Below are 19,813 nucleotides of genomic sequence, written 5' to 3' on the forward strand. Positions count from 1 at the left end.
ATGGTGAAACATCAGAGGCTACAGAAGCTTTTCCTGGTTGCAGAGCTACAGAGGGAACTTGGAAAGAAAATGCCTTGAAAGTTGGCTGTGTTTTGTTTAATTATTTTGGGAAGAAATAAATGGAAAAATAATACTTATTGAGATTAGTTTCACATCAACAAATTATCTTCTAATATATTGCATGTTAAACCCTGTCAAATAATACTTGGCATATTTGATGTGTGTTTTAGGGGCTTATCTGATGTAGAATTATTTACTCTCCTTCAGGATCAATTAAGGAGGTTCATGGACATCACCTTTGAAAGTATTCTGAACACTGAAAGGGCACTGAGTATGTTGCAGAAATTTGAAAGGTAATATGTCCTATTTAGATTTCTAAAATTCTGCCAGGCAATGAAAATAAAACATTGAGGATAGTGGAAAGGACTGGGGGTGGGGAGGTGGGGGTATGGGTCGGGATGGACGGAGAGCAGAGCAGGAGGCATTTTCTTAAATACAAAAAAAATAAACTCAACCTCTCTGGTCTCAGCTGTTCAGCCCTGTTAAGAGTTGTCTTAGTAGCTTGAATGAATAAAAGCCATATTTTTTTGAATTTGAAACTGCAAAATATGAGTGGACTTTGAACTTCATCTTTCAAAACCAGCTGAAGTAAAGGAAAATTTTGTTAGCATATTTGCCTTAGCTTTATGCTTGAACAATGGCATTAATTTGTTACCACAATGCAGTTAGAAAAGAATAAAATGCTTTTATTAAGAAACAGTGAAATTTGTCTTTCTAAATTAACATTGTTGCAAAACAGCCTTACTCTTTATTCTGTCAGTTTTTTTATTATAATCTGTTTAATGGAATAGACAGCTAGTGGTGAATTGGTTGCAGTTTGCTGCATATAGTTTCAGCCCAGTGTTTGAAAACAGTGATGAAACAGAAAATGTGTAGGCTTACTTGGAAACTTTTATCATCTGGTCTAAATCTTTGTTTTTTGGAGTCAGGTTGTGACAACGTTTGTTCAAGCTGAAAACTCTGCTGCCAAAGTAGTTATTTTCTAAAGCATGCAAGGGAATCTGGAACAACTGTTTTCCAACAATGCATTAGGAGGATTTCAGAAGTGTTGAAGGAGTTTTTTCATTATTATTATTTTTCTAAGCAGATTGCAAATCCCAAATTTTGGCATTGATGAAAAGTATCAGAAAATATTTCAAAACTATGCCATGACATAGAAACCGTCTGTAAGATCTACACTAGGCACAAAAAGGACCCTCCACTGGCTCGTAATCTGCCCCCAATAGCTGGCAAGATCTTGTGGGCATGTCACTTATTCCATAGGATCAAGGAGCCCATGGTGACTTTCCAGAGACATCCAGCAGTTCTACAAACACCAGATGGCAAGAGCATAATCCGCAATTACAACAAAGTAGCAAAAGTTCTTGTGAAATTTGAGGTGATCTACCACAGGGAATGGCTTCAGCAGGTAAACCAGCTGATTTTGATTAAGATATTCCTTAAAGAAAAAAATAAAAAATGGTGTTATCCCTGGTTAGTAGCAGCATGTATGCTTAACCTAACTTATGATGACTCTCAAGTGAGGGATGAATGAAAAAAGTTGTTTTATGAGAATGTGTTCCTGTTAAAAAAATAGGGCCTGTAATATCTATAGCTGATTTTAGGAACAACTGAAAGACCTTTCATTATAACTAAGAAGTTAAAAAAAAATATATATATATAATGAATATCTAGTGGTAGGTCTAGCTGCCCCTCTGTCTCTGCCACTCTGTCTCTTCCAACTGGTGCAAGATAATGTCTGGGGAGAGAAGTTTTGTCAGCTGGTTGGCCAAAAGTGAAAACAGACACTGTTGGAACTCAAAATGTCCCTCAGACATTTTTGGAGGTTCCAGGCCCTGGTCAGAAGCATTTTAGACCCTGGCAGGCAGCTGGAAACAGCTGTGATTTTGAGTTTGAACCATGGAATGGTTTACCAACTTTGCAGGAAGAACAAGAAGTCACAAAAGTTTAGATATTATAGTAGAAGTAGTTACAAAGTAGAGGGTAGAATTTTTTAGTGTTGTACAGGGGGGTTTTAACACCTGTACGGGGGGGGGGGGGGGGGGGGGGCGGTGTTTACTTTGTACATGGGGCTCAGAGGTTTTAAGATGGAGGTGATTTTTGGCCGGTCCTGTCCTTCCTCCTTCCACGGGTTGGAGGAGAGACTTTTCCACCACATGGAAACCCTGAACCAGGCCTGGGTTCTGTCAAGACACAGAGGTTATCTCTGCTCTGGACAATATGAATTTTATTTTGAGTGGTAATCCATGGGTACACTCTGTAAATATACATGTAAAAAGCATCCAGTCTGAACAGATGATAGCATACTCAGTGCACAAGTGAGCTTTGAGCCCCTTGTGGGTTAACCCTAATAGGCAGCTAAGCACCACAAAAATGCTCATTTGCTTTCCCCCATGAACCCCCAGTGAGACAGGGAAGAGAAAAGGAAAAGCAAAAGCAAGAAAACTTGTGGGTTAAGATAAGTTGTTTACTTAGTGAAGTAGAAGTGGAGAAAGAAAGGGTAAAGAAATTGCCTGCAGAGGCAATTTCTCACCATCTCCCATGGATCAAACAATGTCTAACCAATTCCAGAGCAGATGGTGGCTAACCCATTCAAACCTCTGCCTTTCCCTTTTTATTGCTGAGAATGATGTCATATGGCAAGAAATATCTCTTTGCTTATTTTGTAGCATCCTTTTTTATTTCATGACATCTGCCTGGTTTTGTCCCCTCACAGCCTCCTTTGCACCCTTCATTCCCACTCCCAACCCCCAGCCTATTCCCTGTGTGGACAGAGTGAGAACAAGAGAAGGCCTTGATGCTGTGAAAGCACTGCTCAACTCAAACGTCAGTGCATTATCAGCCTTGTTTTGATAACAAATCTGATGATACCACATAAGCTGATATGAAGAAAATTAAATGCTGACAGAGAAGATTAACCCAATCAGAACCAGTACAAAGTAATTTAATTTCCTATTGAGAATTTTAGGATGCATGTGTGTGGGGGAAGGAGCAGGTGGGGGCTTGCCCTGGCGAGGCAGTGTATCTCAGCCCTAGAGCCTGTGTCTCAGCCCTGCAGTGGCTACCAATCCCTGGCACACCAGAAGCACTGGTCCATGTCTACCTCTGGAGTCCCTAACCCAGCTCCTGAGTGGCCAAATGACCGAAAATCCCAGCCAGGGGAAGGGCCTAGGAAGGCCAAAGGGTGTTTAAAGCTGAATATGAAGCTATCTGATGTCTTGACACTACCTTCTCTTGGAATTTCTATCTGAACACTGCTGGAACCCAGGAATTTATGGCTATATATGTGCTATTCTGTGTATTTTCTGTCTTTCGTGATCTTTCTTCTTCTAATTCCATCTTCTTGGAATTTTTGGAGTAACTTAAAATGAAGTGGGCTTAGAGTTTGCGAAGTTGGATGGGCCAAGTTAATGTTTTAAGAAGTGTTTTATGTTGACTGAATATTGTACTAAACCTTTTGCCAAAGTTCTATGGTCGTCTAAAGTTACCAGTAAAGTGTTTTTTGTTGTTTTGATCTCTTGAGACTATCTGGTTGGTGTTTCTCCCATGTGTGTAACTCTGAGTACATTAACAACCATAAGCCCCTTTTATGTGTCTTGCTGAATGAGTTGTTTGGGGCCTTACAGGCAGAACACTTTGTAGCCTGAATATTCTTCAGAGAACATGGTTTACTTTAAATTCTAAATCTCATTTGACTAATTTTACCCTCTTGGGTTTTGTACATAGAACCTATGACTACCTTTATATTATCAGATATAAAGGGACTTCAGGGACTACTTTAAAGGCTTGAAAACTCTGCAAGTTTCTACTATTGTTTTGGCATATTTTTCACCTCCAGTTTCTTTGTTGCCTTGTGAAAGAGCATCTTATAGAAAAAATTACCTCAGCCTTGCAAAGCTGAAAAAGAAGGATCAGAATCTCCAGATTGTGGTTTTGAAGGTAGCTGGATACCTGTCAATACATTTGCCTGTTGTTTTTGGAACTCAGGCATAGCTTTTGTACACTGTGGAAATTTCTGGTGCTGATAAATACCAATATTCTCAAAGGTAGTCTTAGACCAGATCTGGGACCAGAGGTACCAGTTGCTTTTTCTCCAGTCTAAATATATTAGGTTTTCCCGATCCATCCATTTTCACTCTTGCATTTGACATGCAGTGTGAAACGTTACCAGATTTGACAGATTTGGTGAAGAGTCACCAGATTTGATTGTCTGATACTGTAAGTGGGATTCTTTTGTGTCAATTTGGTATAGTAAACCAGGAGAAATGATTGCAATATTTGAGTACATAAAATATGCTGATTGAGACCTAGTGCTGAATATATATTATTGATGATTAATCTGGAGTTGAGTGCAAGTTGGGAATCAAGGAACCTGAACAGTAGTACCTCAATTGTTGCTTCATTATACATTATGGTTCAGGTACATCATATCCAAAATCCTCACCCTTAACCTGCACATAGTTGGTTCTTCTTCCTGGCAGTAATGAAGACTGCTATTGCACTTAGAAAGGTATTTAATTTTAATGCTTAGTCTGCTAACATAGGAAGTTCATATGTTTTCGTGTGCTCTTCACAGAGAGCTGGTGCATATCCCTCATATTTTATGTAATGAATTGTAATACTTCAGGAAGCCTTCTGCATTTGTTTAGTGTTTCTCTCTTGAACTCAGTTTCTTTTTTGATTCTGGTACTGAGCTGGATACCTGCATCATTCAAAGTAAACTGATGATAGTTTTCACTGCCTCATCTCATCTGTAAAGACTAAGGAGAATGTATGATTCTTGTGGGGCTGCATCTTTGGCGAGGTGATATAGTGATCAGATTTTCTGACATGTACTGTGCCTTGATGGAGCAGTCAAGTACATTTGCCTTTCATCTTTTCTGAAATAACTATAATATCCCAGGCATCTCCCCTGAAGTGATGCATTCCTTTGTGAGGTCCAAATAATGTGAGTTCTGATTCTGATTAGTAATCTGTACTGATCTGTTACCTGTCTGTTCTCTCCTATAGCAGTCAAATCACACTTGGCAGCTATATAAACTTCCTGAGCCTGTTCCAACTTCATGCTTATTAGGTGGGAACAAAGGGAGGTGGATTTGAACAGAATTTCAAGTTTGAAACATAGACACATGAATTGAAAAGACACGAAAAGTATATTAACATACACGCGTTAGTCTACCAGGTACGGCAAAAAAAATATGTGACTACTGCTCTGTAGTCTCTTCTTTCAGGCCAGAAGAGTGCACACGGGACATAAGTGTCATAGAACACAAGGTGGAGCTCCTGCTCTACTCCTGAACAAAAGAAAAAACGTGAGAATGGCAAGTGTCCTGTGGGGAATACAAATGGAACACAGATAGGGCTCAACTCCTATTGCTTTTTATTCTTCTGTAAAATGTAAATGTTAAGCTTAGTGTCACTTTCTGAGAGTTCTGAACATTTTTGCCCCTATTTTTTGTACTTGTTACCGGGTGGTTATTCTCCAGATTATTACATATTTTTATTCCAGTTTTTTTTTAATAGCAAAAAGAGCTGTTTTGTTTGTTTGTTTGTTTGTTTGTTTGTTTGTTTGTTTTTTGTGCCTTCAATGCACCCCTTATTTCCATTGACATTTTCTGTTACCTTAACAATGAAAACTGCATGAGAAGAAAACATAGGCAGGGGAGGAAGACTTGAGAGTGGGAATAATGAGTATGAAGCTCAAAAATAAGTAAAGTAAGATTTGCTGTTGAACTTTACAGAAAAAAACCAGTTGTTTCTTTTTTTTGAAGACTGATGATAGTGGATAGAGCATGACATCTTCATTGAAAAAAATTGATTAGATTATTTCTTGAAAAATGCTGTGAAAAATGTCTTGAAAGTACATGATATTGCTGAAGCAAGCAGTATCCTCCACTATATTTTAGACATTGAAAGGTGGTGCAAATTTTCTGTGTTCCATAGAAAAAGTAAAAAGTGCACTGAAAGATATCAATGAGTTTTGAAACTATGGCCTAGAAATAAGCTCCATCTCAATGTAATGTGATATATGACATTTGAGGAGCAAATAAAGAACAATAAAGTTACACCAACTAAGACAACTGGAAAATGACAATAGCAGCAAAGTTTTTAATGTAGGAAAACTTTGCCTGCCTAAGGCAGGATTGCTTTTTGGTGTCAGCCAAATTTTCAGTGTGTGGTGCTCTAAGGAATGCTGTTCTTTCTAATCACATAGAGAACAAATGGTCCTCTAATATTTAAATAAGGCAGGTAAACCAATTGTGCGATTACGCTTTGCTTTTACGATTAAAAAAATATCTATAGTAAACATTAATTTTAGTATTTTAACATATTTGCCCAAATGTTGGATATAATTGTCAGTATAATTAAGATTGGTATATTTATTAGTTACTGGAAAACAAGTGAAAGGAGAAATGGGGATAAGTATATTCAAAAGATATGTGAAGAGGTTATCCAAGAATAATCCTGCAGCCTTATATATGCATTAAGTTCTAAGGACATGAGTGTTAAGATTTTCTTGGTCGAAACAAGAAAATCTATGCCTCTGATTTGGTTTTGGAATGTGAAATGCAGCTTATAACATCCAAGACTCAACAGAAGAATATCTGTTAGATAAATAGCAGTTTGATTTATTAAGCGTTTGGGTTCATACACATTGTGTCAATAAATTTTGGTTTTGGATTCATATAATGTATCAGTCTTTGTCAGCAGTGCCTAATTTAACTATCTGCAAAAGTGATATTTATATGCAAACCAAAATATTTTATTGTAGTAGCTTGTCTGATTGGAATGATGACTTTATTTCCTGTAGATTGAGTTAACTAAAAGAGGACTTCAAGCAAATCTCTTGGTAAAAGCTCCTGAAATGGGAGAATTATTTGTGAATTTTGATCCTCAAATATTAACTTTAATCAGAGAAACAGATTGCATGGCTTATACATGCCTTGAAATTCCACCATTTGCAAGTGTTATTCAACAGCAGACAGACTGGTACAAGAAGATTGTCAACAATTTGCACGTGGGTTTACATTAATTATTTTATGTATATGTACTGTACATTAAGATGCCTGGGTACTGTACATATGGAAGAGAATCAATGAAAATCAACAATTACGTACCAAGAAAACGTGCAAATCTGTTTTCTTATTTGTATGAGATTGAAACATTTTCTTGGCTTTATATTTTCTGGGAAGTTACTTTGTAGATGCATGTGTTTGGGGAAGCTCTGCAGGGTCTGGAACAGAGATGAGAATGGGGAGGAAAGGATTACACAAAATGTCCTGTGTTGTTGCTTGCTTTTTAAATGATAAGCAATTAATCTCTCATCCAATAATGAAGTCAACATTGGGCAGCATTTGTTTTGACAGGATACCTGGAAGGGAGGAACAGGTGGTCTGCTTTTAAAATGTATAAAGCATGCAGCAAGTAGCAGCTTTTTTTTTTTTCTGGCACTGGTGTTTTACATGCGTGTCTGTTGGAACAGTTTAAAAAAAGAAGTTGAAACTTCCCTTTTTCTTGTCTTTTAAGTCTTTTAGATCATTTTATCTGCCTGTGAACAGACAAGATTCCCAATGACTCAAGATGGGAATTCAAAAATAGATGTCCAGAAACCTATAGCTTTAAAGGACTACTTTGAAATGAAAAAAACCCCATAAATCATAGAGTATGACTTGAAGTCATAATGTTATTGCTGAACATGTGAAACTAGGTCAGCAAGTTAAAGGGACATTAGAAAGAAAATAGTATAATATAGTTCTGGTAAGGCTGATCTTATTAGAATTGCTGGAAAATTCACCTAGATGTATTTTTCTCCTTGAGTTTTTGTCTTCTGTAACACTCATTTACCAACTAAAATTTGCAAGATTTTTCTATTATGTGGTTTAAATCCAGCAGGCAACCAAATGTCCCACTGTTGCTCCCTTACTTCCCTCCTTGAAATGGGGGAGATAATCTGACGGTTAAAATATAAAACATGTGAGTTGAGATAAAGGCATTTTAATAGGGAAGGCAAGAGGTGCACGCACAAGGGAAAAAAAGAAGGAATTAATCTGGTAAAACTAGGCAGTATCACAGCTACTTGGGAAGACAAACACCACAACTCTGAGTGTCCCCCTCCCTCCTTCTTCTCCCAACTTTCATTTTTAAGCATGATGTCGTAGGTATGGGATCCCAATAATCAGTTGGGGTCCTGGCTACATTCCTTCCCAGTATCTTGTGTGTCCCCAGTCACCAGCAGAGTGGTGTGAGAAGCAGAAAAGGACTCAATGCTGTACGAGCACTGTTTAGCAATACCCAAAATATCAGTGTGTTAGTAACACAGTTGCGGTCACAAATCTAAAACATGGCATCATGGGAGACATTGAAAAAGAAATTAACTCCATCACAGCACCAGTGCAATCAAAGATTGATTTCTGCGTGAAGCAGTGCTTCACATAGAGCAACAAATATATATAGAGATATAAAGAGCAACAAATAGTGAACTTCTGCCAAAAATAATGAAAACCTTTCCCAAGCAATTAATTATAACTTCTTAAAAATTTCAATAATATGCATACAGATGAATTTTCTTAGTTTAGGTAATAAGTGTGTGCGCATGAAGAGGTTCAATGAGTGTTTATTAACTAATATTATTTTCATTATTTCAGGTGATGTTGGCAGAATACAAAAGAATTAAACTGAAGAAACAACACCCTTTTGAACAACTCATAGCTCCTCAATTAGTAGATGTAGATAATGCTATCCAGCTAGGTCTAATTGGACCTGGACATCCCTGAATATTGAGGAATACATTAATATAGTTTTTTTCTAAGCTAGGTAGGTTACTTGCCTCCTTCCATTAATTTATGGTTATTTGTTCTATACATATGCAAATTATAATATAAGATTAAAGTTCTTTACATGATTTGCATTTAATTGATTTACATATAAAAGATATCAGAATTTTCACCTGTCCTGTATTCTATGAAACATTTGTTTTATAACACCACCTTCTTTTTGTCTTTTATGTTCATCAAAGTTTTACTACTGTATATGTTAGGCACTTGGAATTACACCAAACAAAATATAGTGCAAAATGGCCAGTGTATTCTGAATTTAAAGAATGATAGCTACTTTTTAAAAGAGTGCCTAGGTTCCAGACTTTTCCTAGTCCTGCTTTTTTGTTTCTATAATGTACAAAACAACTTCTCAAGGAATAAACCACTGACTCAGCTGGCACTGTCATTGCTCAATAGCATTTCATATTAATATTTTTTTTAAACATCAATGTCTTTAAAACTAATGCACATATATCTTGGACAACAGCTTTAGAAAACAGATGAGCTTGTAGTGTTTTCAAAAGATTATCACAAGTTTGCACTGAGATTTTTTTTTTTCTGAAGATACCAAATTCCTTTTTCTTCAGCTTAATTAATACAGCAAACAGATTTTGTTTCCTGAAATTGCATAGGTAGTTATAGTGGATATTTTCTTCAGTTGAAATGGCAGATTAAAGTGCATTTTGGATGCTAGCCTGACATTATACTTAATTTAATTTTGAATAATAAAAGTAATTTGCTGCTATTTCAGCTTCAGCATTGAGAACAGATTGCTATTAAACTTTTAAAGTTCTAGTGATTGTTTTTTGTTAACTATTGTTTGGTCTCTAACATTTGTTTGAAGCATTGAGTTTTTATTTGCTGAAATTTACTGTTGCTAGTAGATTCTCCAAGTTGTAACTAGTTCAAGCTATAGGAGAAGAGGAAATGTTGTTGGCCATCAATCAAATGTTAATGTCTTCACGTTTGAAATACATATCCTTTAAGTTAATCTTATATATATTTATAATAGATGCTATTTTTTTATAAAAAGCTACACAATATTCATTTGTAGAATAGTTTATATTCTATAATATTATACTTATCTTTTAGCATGTAGATAGCATACGCTAGGTAAGTATTTGTTATGCAAAAAGATAATTTTATGATTCTTGTGGTGAAGCTTGCCATAGAAGTTTAGATGTTTGAAGTAAATTGGTTAAGGTGCAGAATTCATATACAGTTGATAATGATAATTTGTTGAGGTAAAACAACACTGGGGAGCTTTGCACAGGCTATTAATTCAAACTTTTAAGCTTGTCTTGAATCTTCTGTTTTCTTCAAAAGCTGGGCTGGAGTTATTGCTTGATCAAGTGAATGGCTTGGTTGAATTTCATATTGATGCTGTCCTTCAAGAAATTAGTAGAGTGACACTCTGTATGTTTCCAGAAGATGAACCACAGAGCTGTGAGGAATTTCTTCAAAAGACTAAGGCTAGTAGATAAAAGTTTCATGAAGAAGAGATAGATTACTTTGAGTTTAGATATTTTTCTTTTCTATGAGATAAAAAATTCTGAATGCAGAATTAATGAAGCATGCATGGGATACGATGGAAATCCCCACTTGCTTGGTTAGGATTGTAAAAAGGAACAGAAATGCCAAATGCAAAGAGAGCTGAACTGAGATGTTATTTTCTATTCATTATGAATATCAAGCCAGATCGTGTATGATATTTCTTTTGTGCTTTCATGTACTCAAAAATTTTGCCTCTATGATAGTATAGTTTTTTCATTATTCCTGTTTAAATAAGGGAATTCTCCAGCAATTGCCTGAGGAGAGTAAATACTATGGAAAGTATTGTGTAATGAGTATCTCAAACTCTCCTGAGTTGGTAATGGGATGTGAAAAATATATGCAGGAGTACTTGGGTAAAGGTGTTCTGAGAAAACACCCTTCCTTCACCACATCAAAAGCCTTTATGTTGAGGGTAATTAACTATAAACATGAAAATTGATTAGATCCGCTGGTTAGAAAGCTGATTAAGGTCATAATTATGTCAGGATAATTTTGTGAGGCAATAGTAAGGTTGTAATGTCTAACATGTTTTCTCCTGAAATAAAATTTGGTCTGATAAAGACTGTAGAAAATCAAATAGATAATCCCCATTCCTTTTCTCTTGTAGGAATAACTATTACAAATTAAATTTTTGCTTATCTTAGTGTTTTTAACTCTTTGACTTTTTCTATTTTGGCCATTGTAACAACTCACTGTGTTGTTAAATACAGAGTAAAATATAAAATAATATATGGAATGAGTAGCAGTTTGTAAGCCTCACAATCCATAGTTGTTTTTCTTGATTCTGCTGCTACCTTCCTGATAGGGCAGGTACTAAAATGTATATTCACGAAGGCAAAAATATGTGAGTGAGCACAAAAACAGCTCTGCACAGTAAGGTAACTTGAAAAGTTAAACTGCTACATAATAATTACAATGGCCATTTGAGTTGAGATAGCAAAGTAAGAGGTAAAAGAACCCCAGTTATAGGTACAATAAAAATAGTAACTGTTTGTAAGCTTATTGTAATTTTTATTTAGAGGAGACTAGAAATAACTTCTGTCACCTAGCAAGTGTCTTTAAATTTCTAAAAAATTGCTGCAACAAAAATAAATACCCAGTGGGAAAATCCCAGAGTACTTTGTTTAGTGTTGCTGTGATCTTGCAAGTCACATCTGCCTTTTCTCTCAACTCAACAAAACCATTAGGAAGGCCAAAGATTACCTTAAAATTTGAAAATGGCTGAATATTTCTAATTATTGATTTTTAATTAAACAAAGGTAGTCATGTTTGTTTAAGCTGAGTGAAATATAAAATACCAAAGAAATGAAAAAATAAAAGGCAATTGCAGATAAAAATTATAGTTAGCTGAGGCATACTTGATTGATTTTATTATAAGTATTGGAGAAAAAAGATGCACAGTACTGTAATAAGTTTCTGAATTTTATTTAATCTCATTCTTTGATTTCTTCTCTCTTCAGTTTATAATTTTAGTGTTTATTTTAATAATAAATATATCTTGTATAGCTTTTATCTTCTTTTTAACTGTAAATGGGATATATGGTTGGCTAATACTCATTATGGCACAGTCAATTAATGTAAACCAGCAATGATTAAAAGAAGTGTTGACTCTCCCATCTTTACATTGGAAAGTTAAGAAAATGAAGAAGCCCTTGCTTTTGGGACTCTTTTAGTGAAACTAGGCATTATAAACATTGATTCATGGTATTAGTTAATGAATCATGTGATTTGAGAAAGAAGCCAAAACAATGCTGGAAGTAATTTATGATGTCTGGTTGATCTATTGTTCATCTTGTGTGGGAGGGGACTTGGGAAACTGTCCCCCCGAATTACCCTGGGAGGTGACAGGTGTGTAGTTCCCCGCCTCCCCTGTTATCAATCAGTATGTCTGTCATCCCTTGGTTCTAGAAAATTCTTTGTTCTTTATACCTCCATTGGTTCCTTCCCTGAAGCCGTTCCTTCCCCTTACCAGAGGACCAAATACTGTTACCCGCAGAGGTCCTAGATGACATCAAGGAAGCTGGCCGAGCGGCACTGTTAAAAATCCCCGATGGGAAAACCCCGCTCCAGAACTTTTCAGCTATTACCCAGGGCCCAGAGGAATCTTTCATAAAATTCGTGGACTGGCTGAGGGAGGCCATCGACCGGCAGATAGACCATCCTGCAGCGAGGGAAGAGCTCCTGAGAAAGATGGCCATGACCAACGCGACAGCCGAGACAAAGAAGATATTAAGGACTTTACCTCAGGACCCCGAACCCACCATCGCACAGATGGTGGAGGCCTGCACGAAAGCCGCCTCCACCGAGACCACTGTCGCCCTTGCAGTAAGTAAGGGGATTGGGGAGGCGATGTTGACGATGAACACCATCCGGTGCTTCGGGTGTGGCCAGATGGGCCACATACAAGCCAACTGCCCATACTGGCCCCCGGAGCAACCACACTACTCGTACACACCCTCCCCGAGACCAATACCCAGGAACCCGATGCCCTACCATCAGCAGGCGGGAAACGGGTCGCGGAGCGCGGGGAGGGGCCGCGCGAGGACAACAAGTGGCCCCTCACAGCGCCCAGGCCTCCCCACCATCCGGGAAGACCGGTGGCCCAGCGGACAGTTCCGGAGGGTTGGCGGAGCCACGACGACGGGCTCCGCCTCTTCCGTAGAACCCGCAACTTAGATTCAGACACTCACCGGGTCCTCAAAAGCTCCATCACTGTGACTCTCCAGGATGAGGACCTGGTGAGAGTTCCCGCTGGGTTCCTGGAACCCCCTTACCGCAATTGTGAGGTGACAGTGTTAATACTCGGAGATTGCAGGCTCACACCAGACCGTGTTACCGTCGTTCCTGAAGTGGTGTGTTTTCAGCCGGGGTCCGAGGTCACCGTCTCGGTCATCTGCCATCAACCACCTTGCACCATCACCAAGGGGCTCCCCTTCGCTGCCATGTACCTCCTCGACGTGGCCGACCTCACCGATCCACCAGTACAGGACTATTTCGCTGGACATGACTCCGGGGAAGACAATTTTGTCTTCCTCACACAAAATGTTTGCAAATCCAGACCAATGATTGAGACTGTTTTATCGCTTCAGGGAAAGTCCATCAAACTGGACCTGATGGCAGACACCGGGGCAGACGTCACCATCATACCCCGGTCAAAGTGGCCCCGCGACTGGGAGTTGGTGCCCCCTTGTGGCACAATCTCCGGAGTGGGAGGAGCTGTCAACTCCATGCGCAGCAAACACCTGGTAAGTGTGGAGGGCCCTGAGGGACAGATTGCCACCATTCGGCCTTTTGTTGTTTCATCTAACATCATGTTATTAGGCAGGGACGTTTTGTCCCAATGGGGTGCCCGCCTCGATATCCCTAGCCCTGCATGGGATTTTTAGTATGGGCCACTGCGGAGCGCACCTCCCCACCGCTGAATTGGAAGACCGATGTTCCAGTGTGGGTGGACCAGTGGAGGAGAAATTAAAAGCGCTCCATGAATTAGTAGAGGAGCAGGTCCGCCTGGGGCATTTAATACCCTCCACCAGCCCCTGGAACACTCCTGTCTTTGTTATTAAAAAACCTGGCAAAGACAAATAGCGCCTGCTCCAAGACCTGCGCAGGGTCAATGAGGTAATCGAGGACATGGGCCCCCTGCAGCCTGGCCTTCCCTCACCCTCCATGCTTCCCCGAGATTGGCAGCTCGCAGTCATTGACATCAAGGACTGCTTTTTCAACATCCCCTTGTATCCCGGAGATGCCCCCAGATTCGCGTTCTCCGTCCCTTCCATCAATAGGGCGGAGCCTTATAAGAGGTACCAATGGACCACTTTGCCCCAGGGAATGAAAAATTCTCCAGTGCTCTGCCAAACTTTTGTGGCCCAGGTGCTTTCGCCGATCAGGAAGCTGTTCCCTGAAGCGATCATCCTGCATTATATGGATGATGTCTTGATCTGCGCTGAAACACAAGCTTATCTGCAGATCACACTTTCCAAGACTGTTAAGGCCATTAAAGCTGCAGGGTTTGAAATTGCTGAAGAAAAGATCCAGCTGTCAGCGCCATGGAAGTATTTGGGCTTTCACATTACGGGAAGGACTGTCGCGCCCCAATCTGTCACCGTCAAAGACGACCCACGGACCCTGCGGGATCTCCAGCAGATCTGCGGTACCATCACGTGGATCCGACCTCTCCTGGGACTCACCACGGAGGAGCTGGCGCCGCTCTTCAACCTGCTACGAGGAGATGGCGACCTAGCTTCCCCTCGCGAGCTAACACCTGCCGCCAAAGGAGCCCTGGAGAGAGTCGCTGAGGCCATACGATCCCGTCAGGCCCACCGTGTGGATCGGCTCCTTCCCGTCACCCTTGCCATACTGGGTAAGTGCCCAAACTTCCATGGTCTGCTTTTTCAATGGGACGCTGGGCGGAAGGACCCACTCCTTATCATTGAGTGGCTGTTTCTCCCGCACCAGCCAGTGAAAACTATTTCAACTCCTGCAGAGTTGATGGCTAGGATAATAATAAAGGCCAGACAACGCCTCCGGACCCTCGCAGGGTGTGACCCGGCGTGCATTTACCTACCTCTTAATTTGGAACAATTGGAATCCCTGCTTCAGACAAACGAAAGTTTGCAAATTGCTTTAGACAGTTACCCTGGACAGATTTCCATTCATTACCCTAAACATAAAATATTCAAAGACACGTTATATTTGGCCCAAAAGTCATTCAAAAATAAAACACCTATTAAAGGTGCTCTCACGGTGTTCACCGATGGGTCGGGAAAATCCCACAAATCGGTGATCACTTGGAAGGACCCGGAGAGTCAGAAGTGGGAGTCTGACATCCAACTGGTTGAGGGTTCCCCTCAGATCGCAGAACTTGCTGCGGTTGTGAGAGCATTCAAAAAATTTCAGCAACCTTTCAATCTGGTAACAGATTCGGCTTATGTTGCCGGGGTAGCAGAACGGGCAGAACACGCCCTGCTCAAAGAAGTTCAAAACAAACAGTTATTCGATTTGCTCACGGAATTAATCTGGCTGATCTCCCACCGAGAGCAACTCTATTATATTATGCACGTCCGGGCTCACACAGACCTGCCAGGAGCTATTGCAGAGGGGAACCGGATGGCCGACCTCCTTGCAATGACATCTCATTACTCTGCACCTGCACTTTCATTAACCTTACCAGACATCTTTGCACAGGCAAGGCTCAGCCATGCGTTTTTCCATCAAAATGCACCTGCCCTTGCCCGACAATTTAAAATATCAAAAGAACAAGCCAAAGCCATACTAGCCACATGCCCAAGCTGTCAGTCCTTCGCCCTTCCACCGCTGCCAACGGGGATAAACCCCCGAGGGTTGGCAGCATTGGAGCTATGGCAAACAGACATCACTCACTATAATCCTTTTGGCCGCCTGAAATACCTGCATGTGTCCATAGACACATTTTCTGGGGCCGTGTTCGCGTCACTCCACACTGGTGAGAAAACAAAAGATATCATCAAACATCTATTCATGGCATTTGCCACATTAGGAGTCCCAAAAGCCATCAAAACGGACAATGGGCCTGGATTCACCTCGACAAGATTCGCACAATTTCTACAACAATGGGGAATTGCCCATTCCACCGGCATTCCCCATAACCCCACAGGACAGGCAATAGTGGAACGCTCCCACAAAGAGTTAAAAAGGCTACTAGAACAACAACACGATTCGGCTCTGGCCATGACACCAGTTGAAAGATTATGCAAGGCACTTTATGTTCTTAATTTCTTAAATTGTTCTGACCGGGAGCCGAATCCCCCTGCACTCAGACACTTTCGCAATAACACCAGGGCAGTTTTGAAAGAGCGTTCGCCAGTCCTCATCAGAGACCCAGAATCAAAAATCATCTCAGGGCCGTACCCTCTGATAACGTGGGGGAGAGGGTACGCTTGTGTTTCCACAGCCCAGGGTCCCAAATGGATTCCTGGAAAATACGTCAAACCGTACCTGGAGAGCACTACCACGGACCCCCCAGCGAGGAGCAACCCAGCGACCCCATCACAATCACCACCAGATAATGCAGTGGCGTGGCGACAGAGAAAAAAGAAGAGGACCGGAAGACCACCCAACATCGTCTCCCGGGTCCTCATCACAAGGACATACCTACCTCTGCAAGACTTAACAACTTCCGCCACCCCATCCCCTCCTGTGCCGTTCCCTCTACCCTCATACCTAACCCGTCATCCCTTTACCCCTCCGTCCTGAAATTTATTTTTATTTTAACCCAAAAGGGGGAGCTGGGGGAGGGGAGGGAACCAAATGTATGTTGGTAATATTGTTTTGTTTAATTTTAGTACTAGGATGGCTGCCAGAACATCATTCACCCAAAAGGAACAACAGAAGATGTCCCACTGCGCCCAGCTGGTTGCAGCCACGCTTTCCATCCTCCTGTGGCTGCATGTAGCAGATGGCTGGGTGGTACCACAGCCGAAAGAAAACGTCTGGATCACGCTGGCAAAGTCCTTGCAGCAGGATAACCTATGTCTGGCCATGGGCAACGTGGACAATCCCCTGTCCACTTGCCTGGTGGGGGTCCCCTTGGTAGCTGATGATTGGCCGGTATCCAATTCCGACCTGCTCCGAACCACGGGTAGGAGGCCTAACCCGGTCGATACTTGGGATGAGTGGACCAAAATTTTGCCCAACAGCAAAGAGGAACCCCAAGAATTGGACTTACTGGGGTCCTCCACAGCTAGATATTGTGTCAAATTCTATTATAGGAGGCCAAGTCAAAATTGGCACGGAATTGACTTGGCCAAAGACACATACCGGAAAGATGTAACACCTATCAGTAAAAAATATAACAGCCAAACCTGGTGCAATTATACTAGCCAGGTGATTTCGGTTTCATCCACTCGTCCCAAGACATTGCCCAGGGGGATGTTTCTTATCTGTGGGGACAGAGTATGGTCGGGAATTCCATCTCGGCTCCAGGGAGGCCCATGCAGCCTTGGCAAGCTTGCTACCCTCACTCCAAACAGAACTCAAATTCTAGATTGGAAAAAAGAAAGACAATTGGCACGCACCAAAAGATCATATGCTCAATTCGACGAAAATTGTGACTCCGAAATTTACGATTGGGGAAAAACAAAGAGGGTCGCTGTATCCATCTTTTTACCATGGTATGCAGCAGCTAAGGCCCTCGGTGAGCTTTCTCACCTGGAGTGTTGGATAAGCAAGCATGCCAACGCCTCGTCTGCCGCCCTCTCCGATCTTCTGGCAGACCAGCAAACCACCAGGCAAGCCACATTACAAAACAGAGCGGCTATTGATTTCCTGCTGCTCGCCCATGGCCACAGCTGCGAGGACTTCGAAGGATTGTGTTGCTTCAATTTAACATCACGGAGCACTTCCATCCAAGCCAACATCCAGCGGATCCGGACCGAAGTACAGGACATCAAAACGGAAACTTCGGCTGTGGACCCCGTCCACAAACTATTGATGCAGTGGGGCATTCCCGGGTGGGCAGCCTCCATTTTAAAAGGACTCTTTTGGATTTTCATAATTATCCTTCTCATTTCAGTTGCCTTAACCATCTTCAAAAAGACGCTTACCAAGACTTTGGCAAATATTTATTTAATTAACAAGAACGGGGGAGATGTGGGAGGGGACTTGGGAAACTGTCCCCCCGAATTACCCTGGGAGGTGACAGGTGTGTAGTTCCCCGCCTCCCCTGTTATCAATCAGTATGTCTGTCATCCCTTGGTTCTAGAAAATTCTTTGTTCTTTATACCTCCATTGGTTCCTTCCCTGAAGCCGCTCCTTCCCCTTACCCTCATTGGTTATAACCCTGCCACTCGACCCTGACTCTGCCCCCGAAGCCTTCCTTCACTGAACGCTTCATGCCTGGACCCTCCCTCTCTTGTCCCAGTTATAATCCCGATTCCGCCCCCTGTTCGGGGCTCTCAGAGCGAGCTCCCTCCCGGAGAGGTTGTTTTCCCTTCGCTCCCTGAATTGCTGTTCCTCAATAAACCCTCCTGGAATTAAAGCCGCCTGTGAGTCGTCCCGCCTTCATAGAGGAAGATTTCATTACGCTATCCGGCTTCCGAGGACTCGGCTCTCTGACAAGCAGAGTGGTCAGAGACCAAGAAGCCCTCAATCTTGTATTTTGGAACAAACCAATTTAAAATTAATGTTGTATATAGATCTGATTTTTCACAAATCTTAGGCTTTGACATTTGTGCTAATAAAGGCTGCTATGACTTTGAAATTGACATGAGAATTGTGACAATAAGAGCATATTGTTTTGGTTTGATAACAGGAGCTCTGCATAAAAGGATATGGGACTTTACACTTTAAAAGCTCACTGGTGGAAGCCACTGTTAATGATCTGATAAACATGTTACTTGACACCAAGGAACAATTCAGTAAAGAAGATGAGAAGTCAATTGTACCCAGTGGTGAAAAAAGGGACAAGAATACAGGTAAGAAGATTGTATTGCATTCCTTGGTGTTTCTTTCTTTTTCGTGCTGATAATTTGTGTTTGGGGACATTGTAGCTTAGGTGACTGAAGTACTGATTAGCATCTAAAGACTTTGAATTTGCCTGGATAATGAATAATGTAAAAATCATTTATTATCTACAAAATAGGTCAGTATTATTTATCTAACTTGGATGTTGAAAGGTTCATGCCATAGAAGTACTTAGTAGTCTTGGTTAATTGCTGGACTTCCCAGAGAAAGAAAATAATAAATAATATTTAAATTTTGATGATAATCATGCCAGTTTGTACTGAATAAGAAGGCAGATAGGAATAAGCCTGTTACACTGGGGTGCAGATTACAACTGAGTAATTCTGCCCTTCCTTAAAATTATTTCAGACACCTGTGGAACTGTTGCATGATGGTATTTTCAAGTTCCTTATGTATATTTAACTAACTGGATTTATGATGTTTTAGCAAAAGAAGAGGAAAGAAGATCAAAAATCTTGACTTCCTCACAAAATTCCAGTCAAACGTGGGCTGGCCTATCTCTTACAACAAAGAGGAAGAGAATGGATTTAGAAAAATTAGAGGAAGAAGCCAATGAACTGCTTTCTTACTTCAATGATCGTAACATTGATGCCCTTTTGAAAGTCACTTGACACACTCTGGAGACTATCTGCAAGCGCATTCATGCATCTTCCACCATCAACTTCTTAGGTGGCTACATTGTAGTACATTGGTCTTTAGGCTATATAAAGAAAAATGTCAATGCAATATCTCATAACTGTATAAATAAGACTCACACATGTAAAAGAGGGGAAAACAAAGGGATTTTGATTAAGCTGTCTTGTTAAGTTGCAATCAATAGCATTGTCTATTTCCAAAGGTTTTGTTTTCTTGTGACAGTACAATGCTCTTTCTCTAAAGACTCG

The 19,813-nt window shown here is 40.8% G+C and overlaps 2 protein-coding genes across 2 annotated transcripts in view; both read left to right on the forward strand.

Moving 5' to 3' along the window:
- The window catches only part of LOC110469814 (dynein axonemal heavy chain 5), a 125,050-nt gene that overhangs the window by 17,243 nt on the left and 87,994 nt on the right, over window positions 1-19,813 (forward strand). Inside the window, 9 exon segments of the mRNA XM_085561441.1 lie at window positions 268-353; window positions 1,148-1,206; window positions 1,209-1,468; window positions 6,872-7,078; window positions 8,706-8,814; window positions 8,817-8,857; window positions 10,172-10,348; window positions 18,718-18,880; window positions 19,356-19,598. Of these exon segments, the coding sequence (XP_085417567.1) occupies window positions 268-353; window positions 1,148-1,206; window positions 1,209-1,468; window positions 6,872-7,078; window positions 8,706-8,814; window positions 8,817-8,857; window positions 10,172-10,348; window positions 18,718-18,880; window positions 19,356-19,598 (1,345 nt within the window).
- On the forward strand, window positions 16,716-18,688 carry LOC146768319 (uncharacterized). Its single transcript, XM_085571692.1, has one exon. It carries the CDS (start codon window positions 16,716-16,718, stop codon window positions 18,114-18,116), a length of 1,401 nt encoding a protein of 466 aa, XP_085427818.1. The 3' UTR covers window positions 18,117-18,688.

Source organism: Lonchura striata, chromosome 2 (genome assembly GCF_050655825.1).
Source record: "Lonchura striata isolate lonStrDom1 chromosome 2, ASM5065582v1, whole genome shotgun sequence".
NCBI classification, from domain to species: domain Eukaryota; kingdom Metazoa; phylum Chordata; class Aves; order Passeriformes; family Estrildidae; genus Lonchura; species Lonchura striata.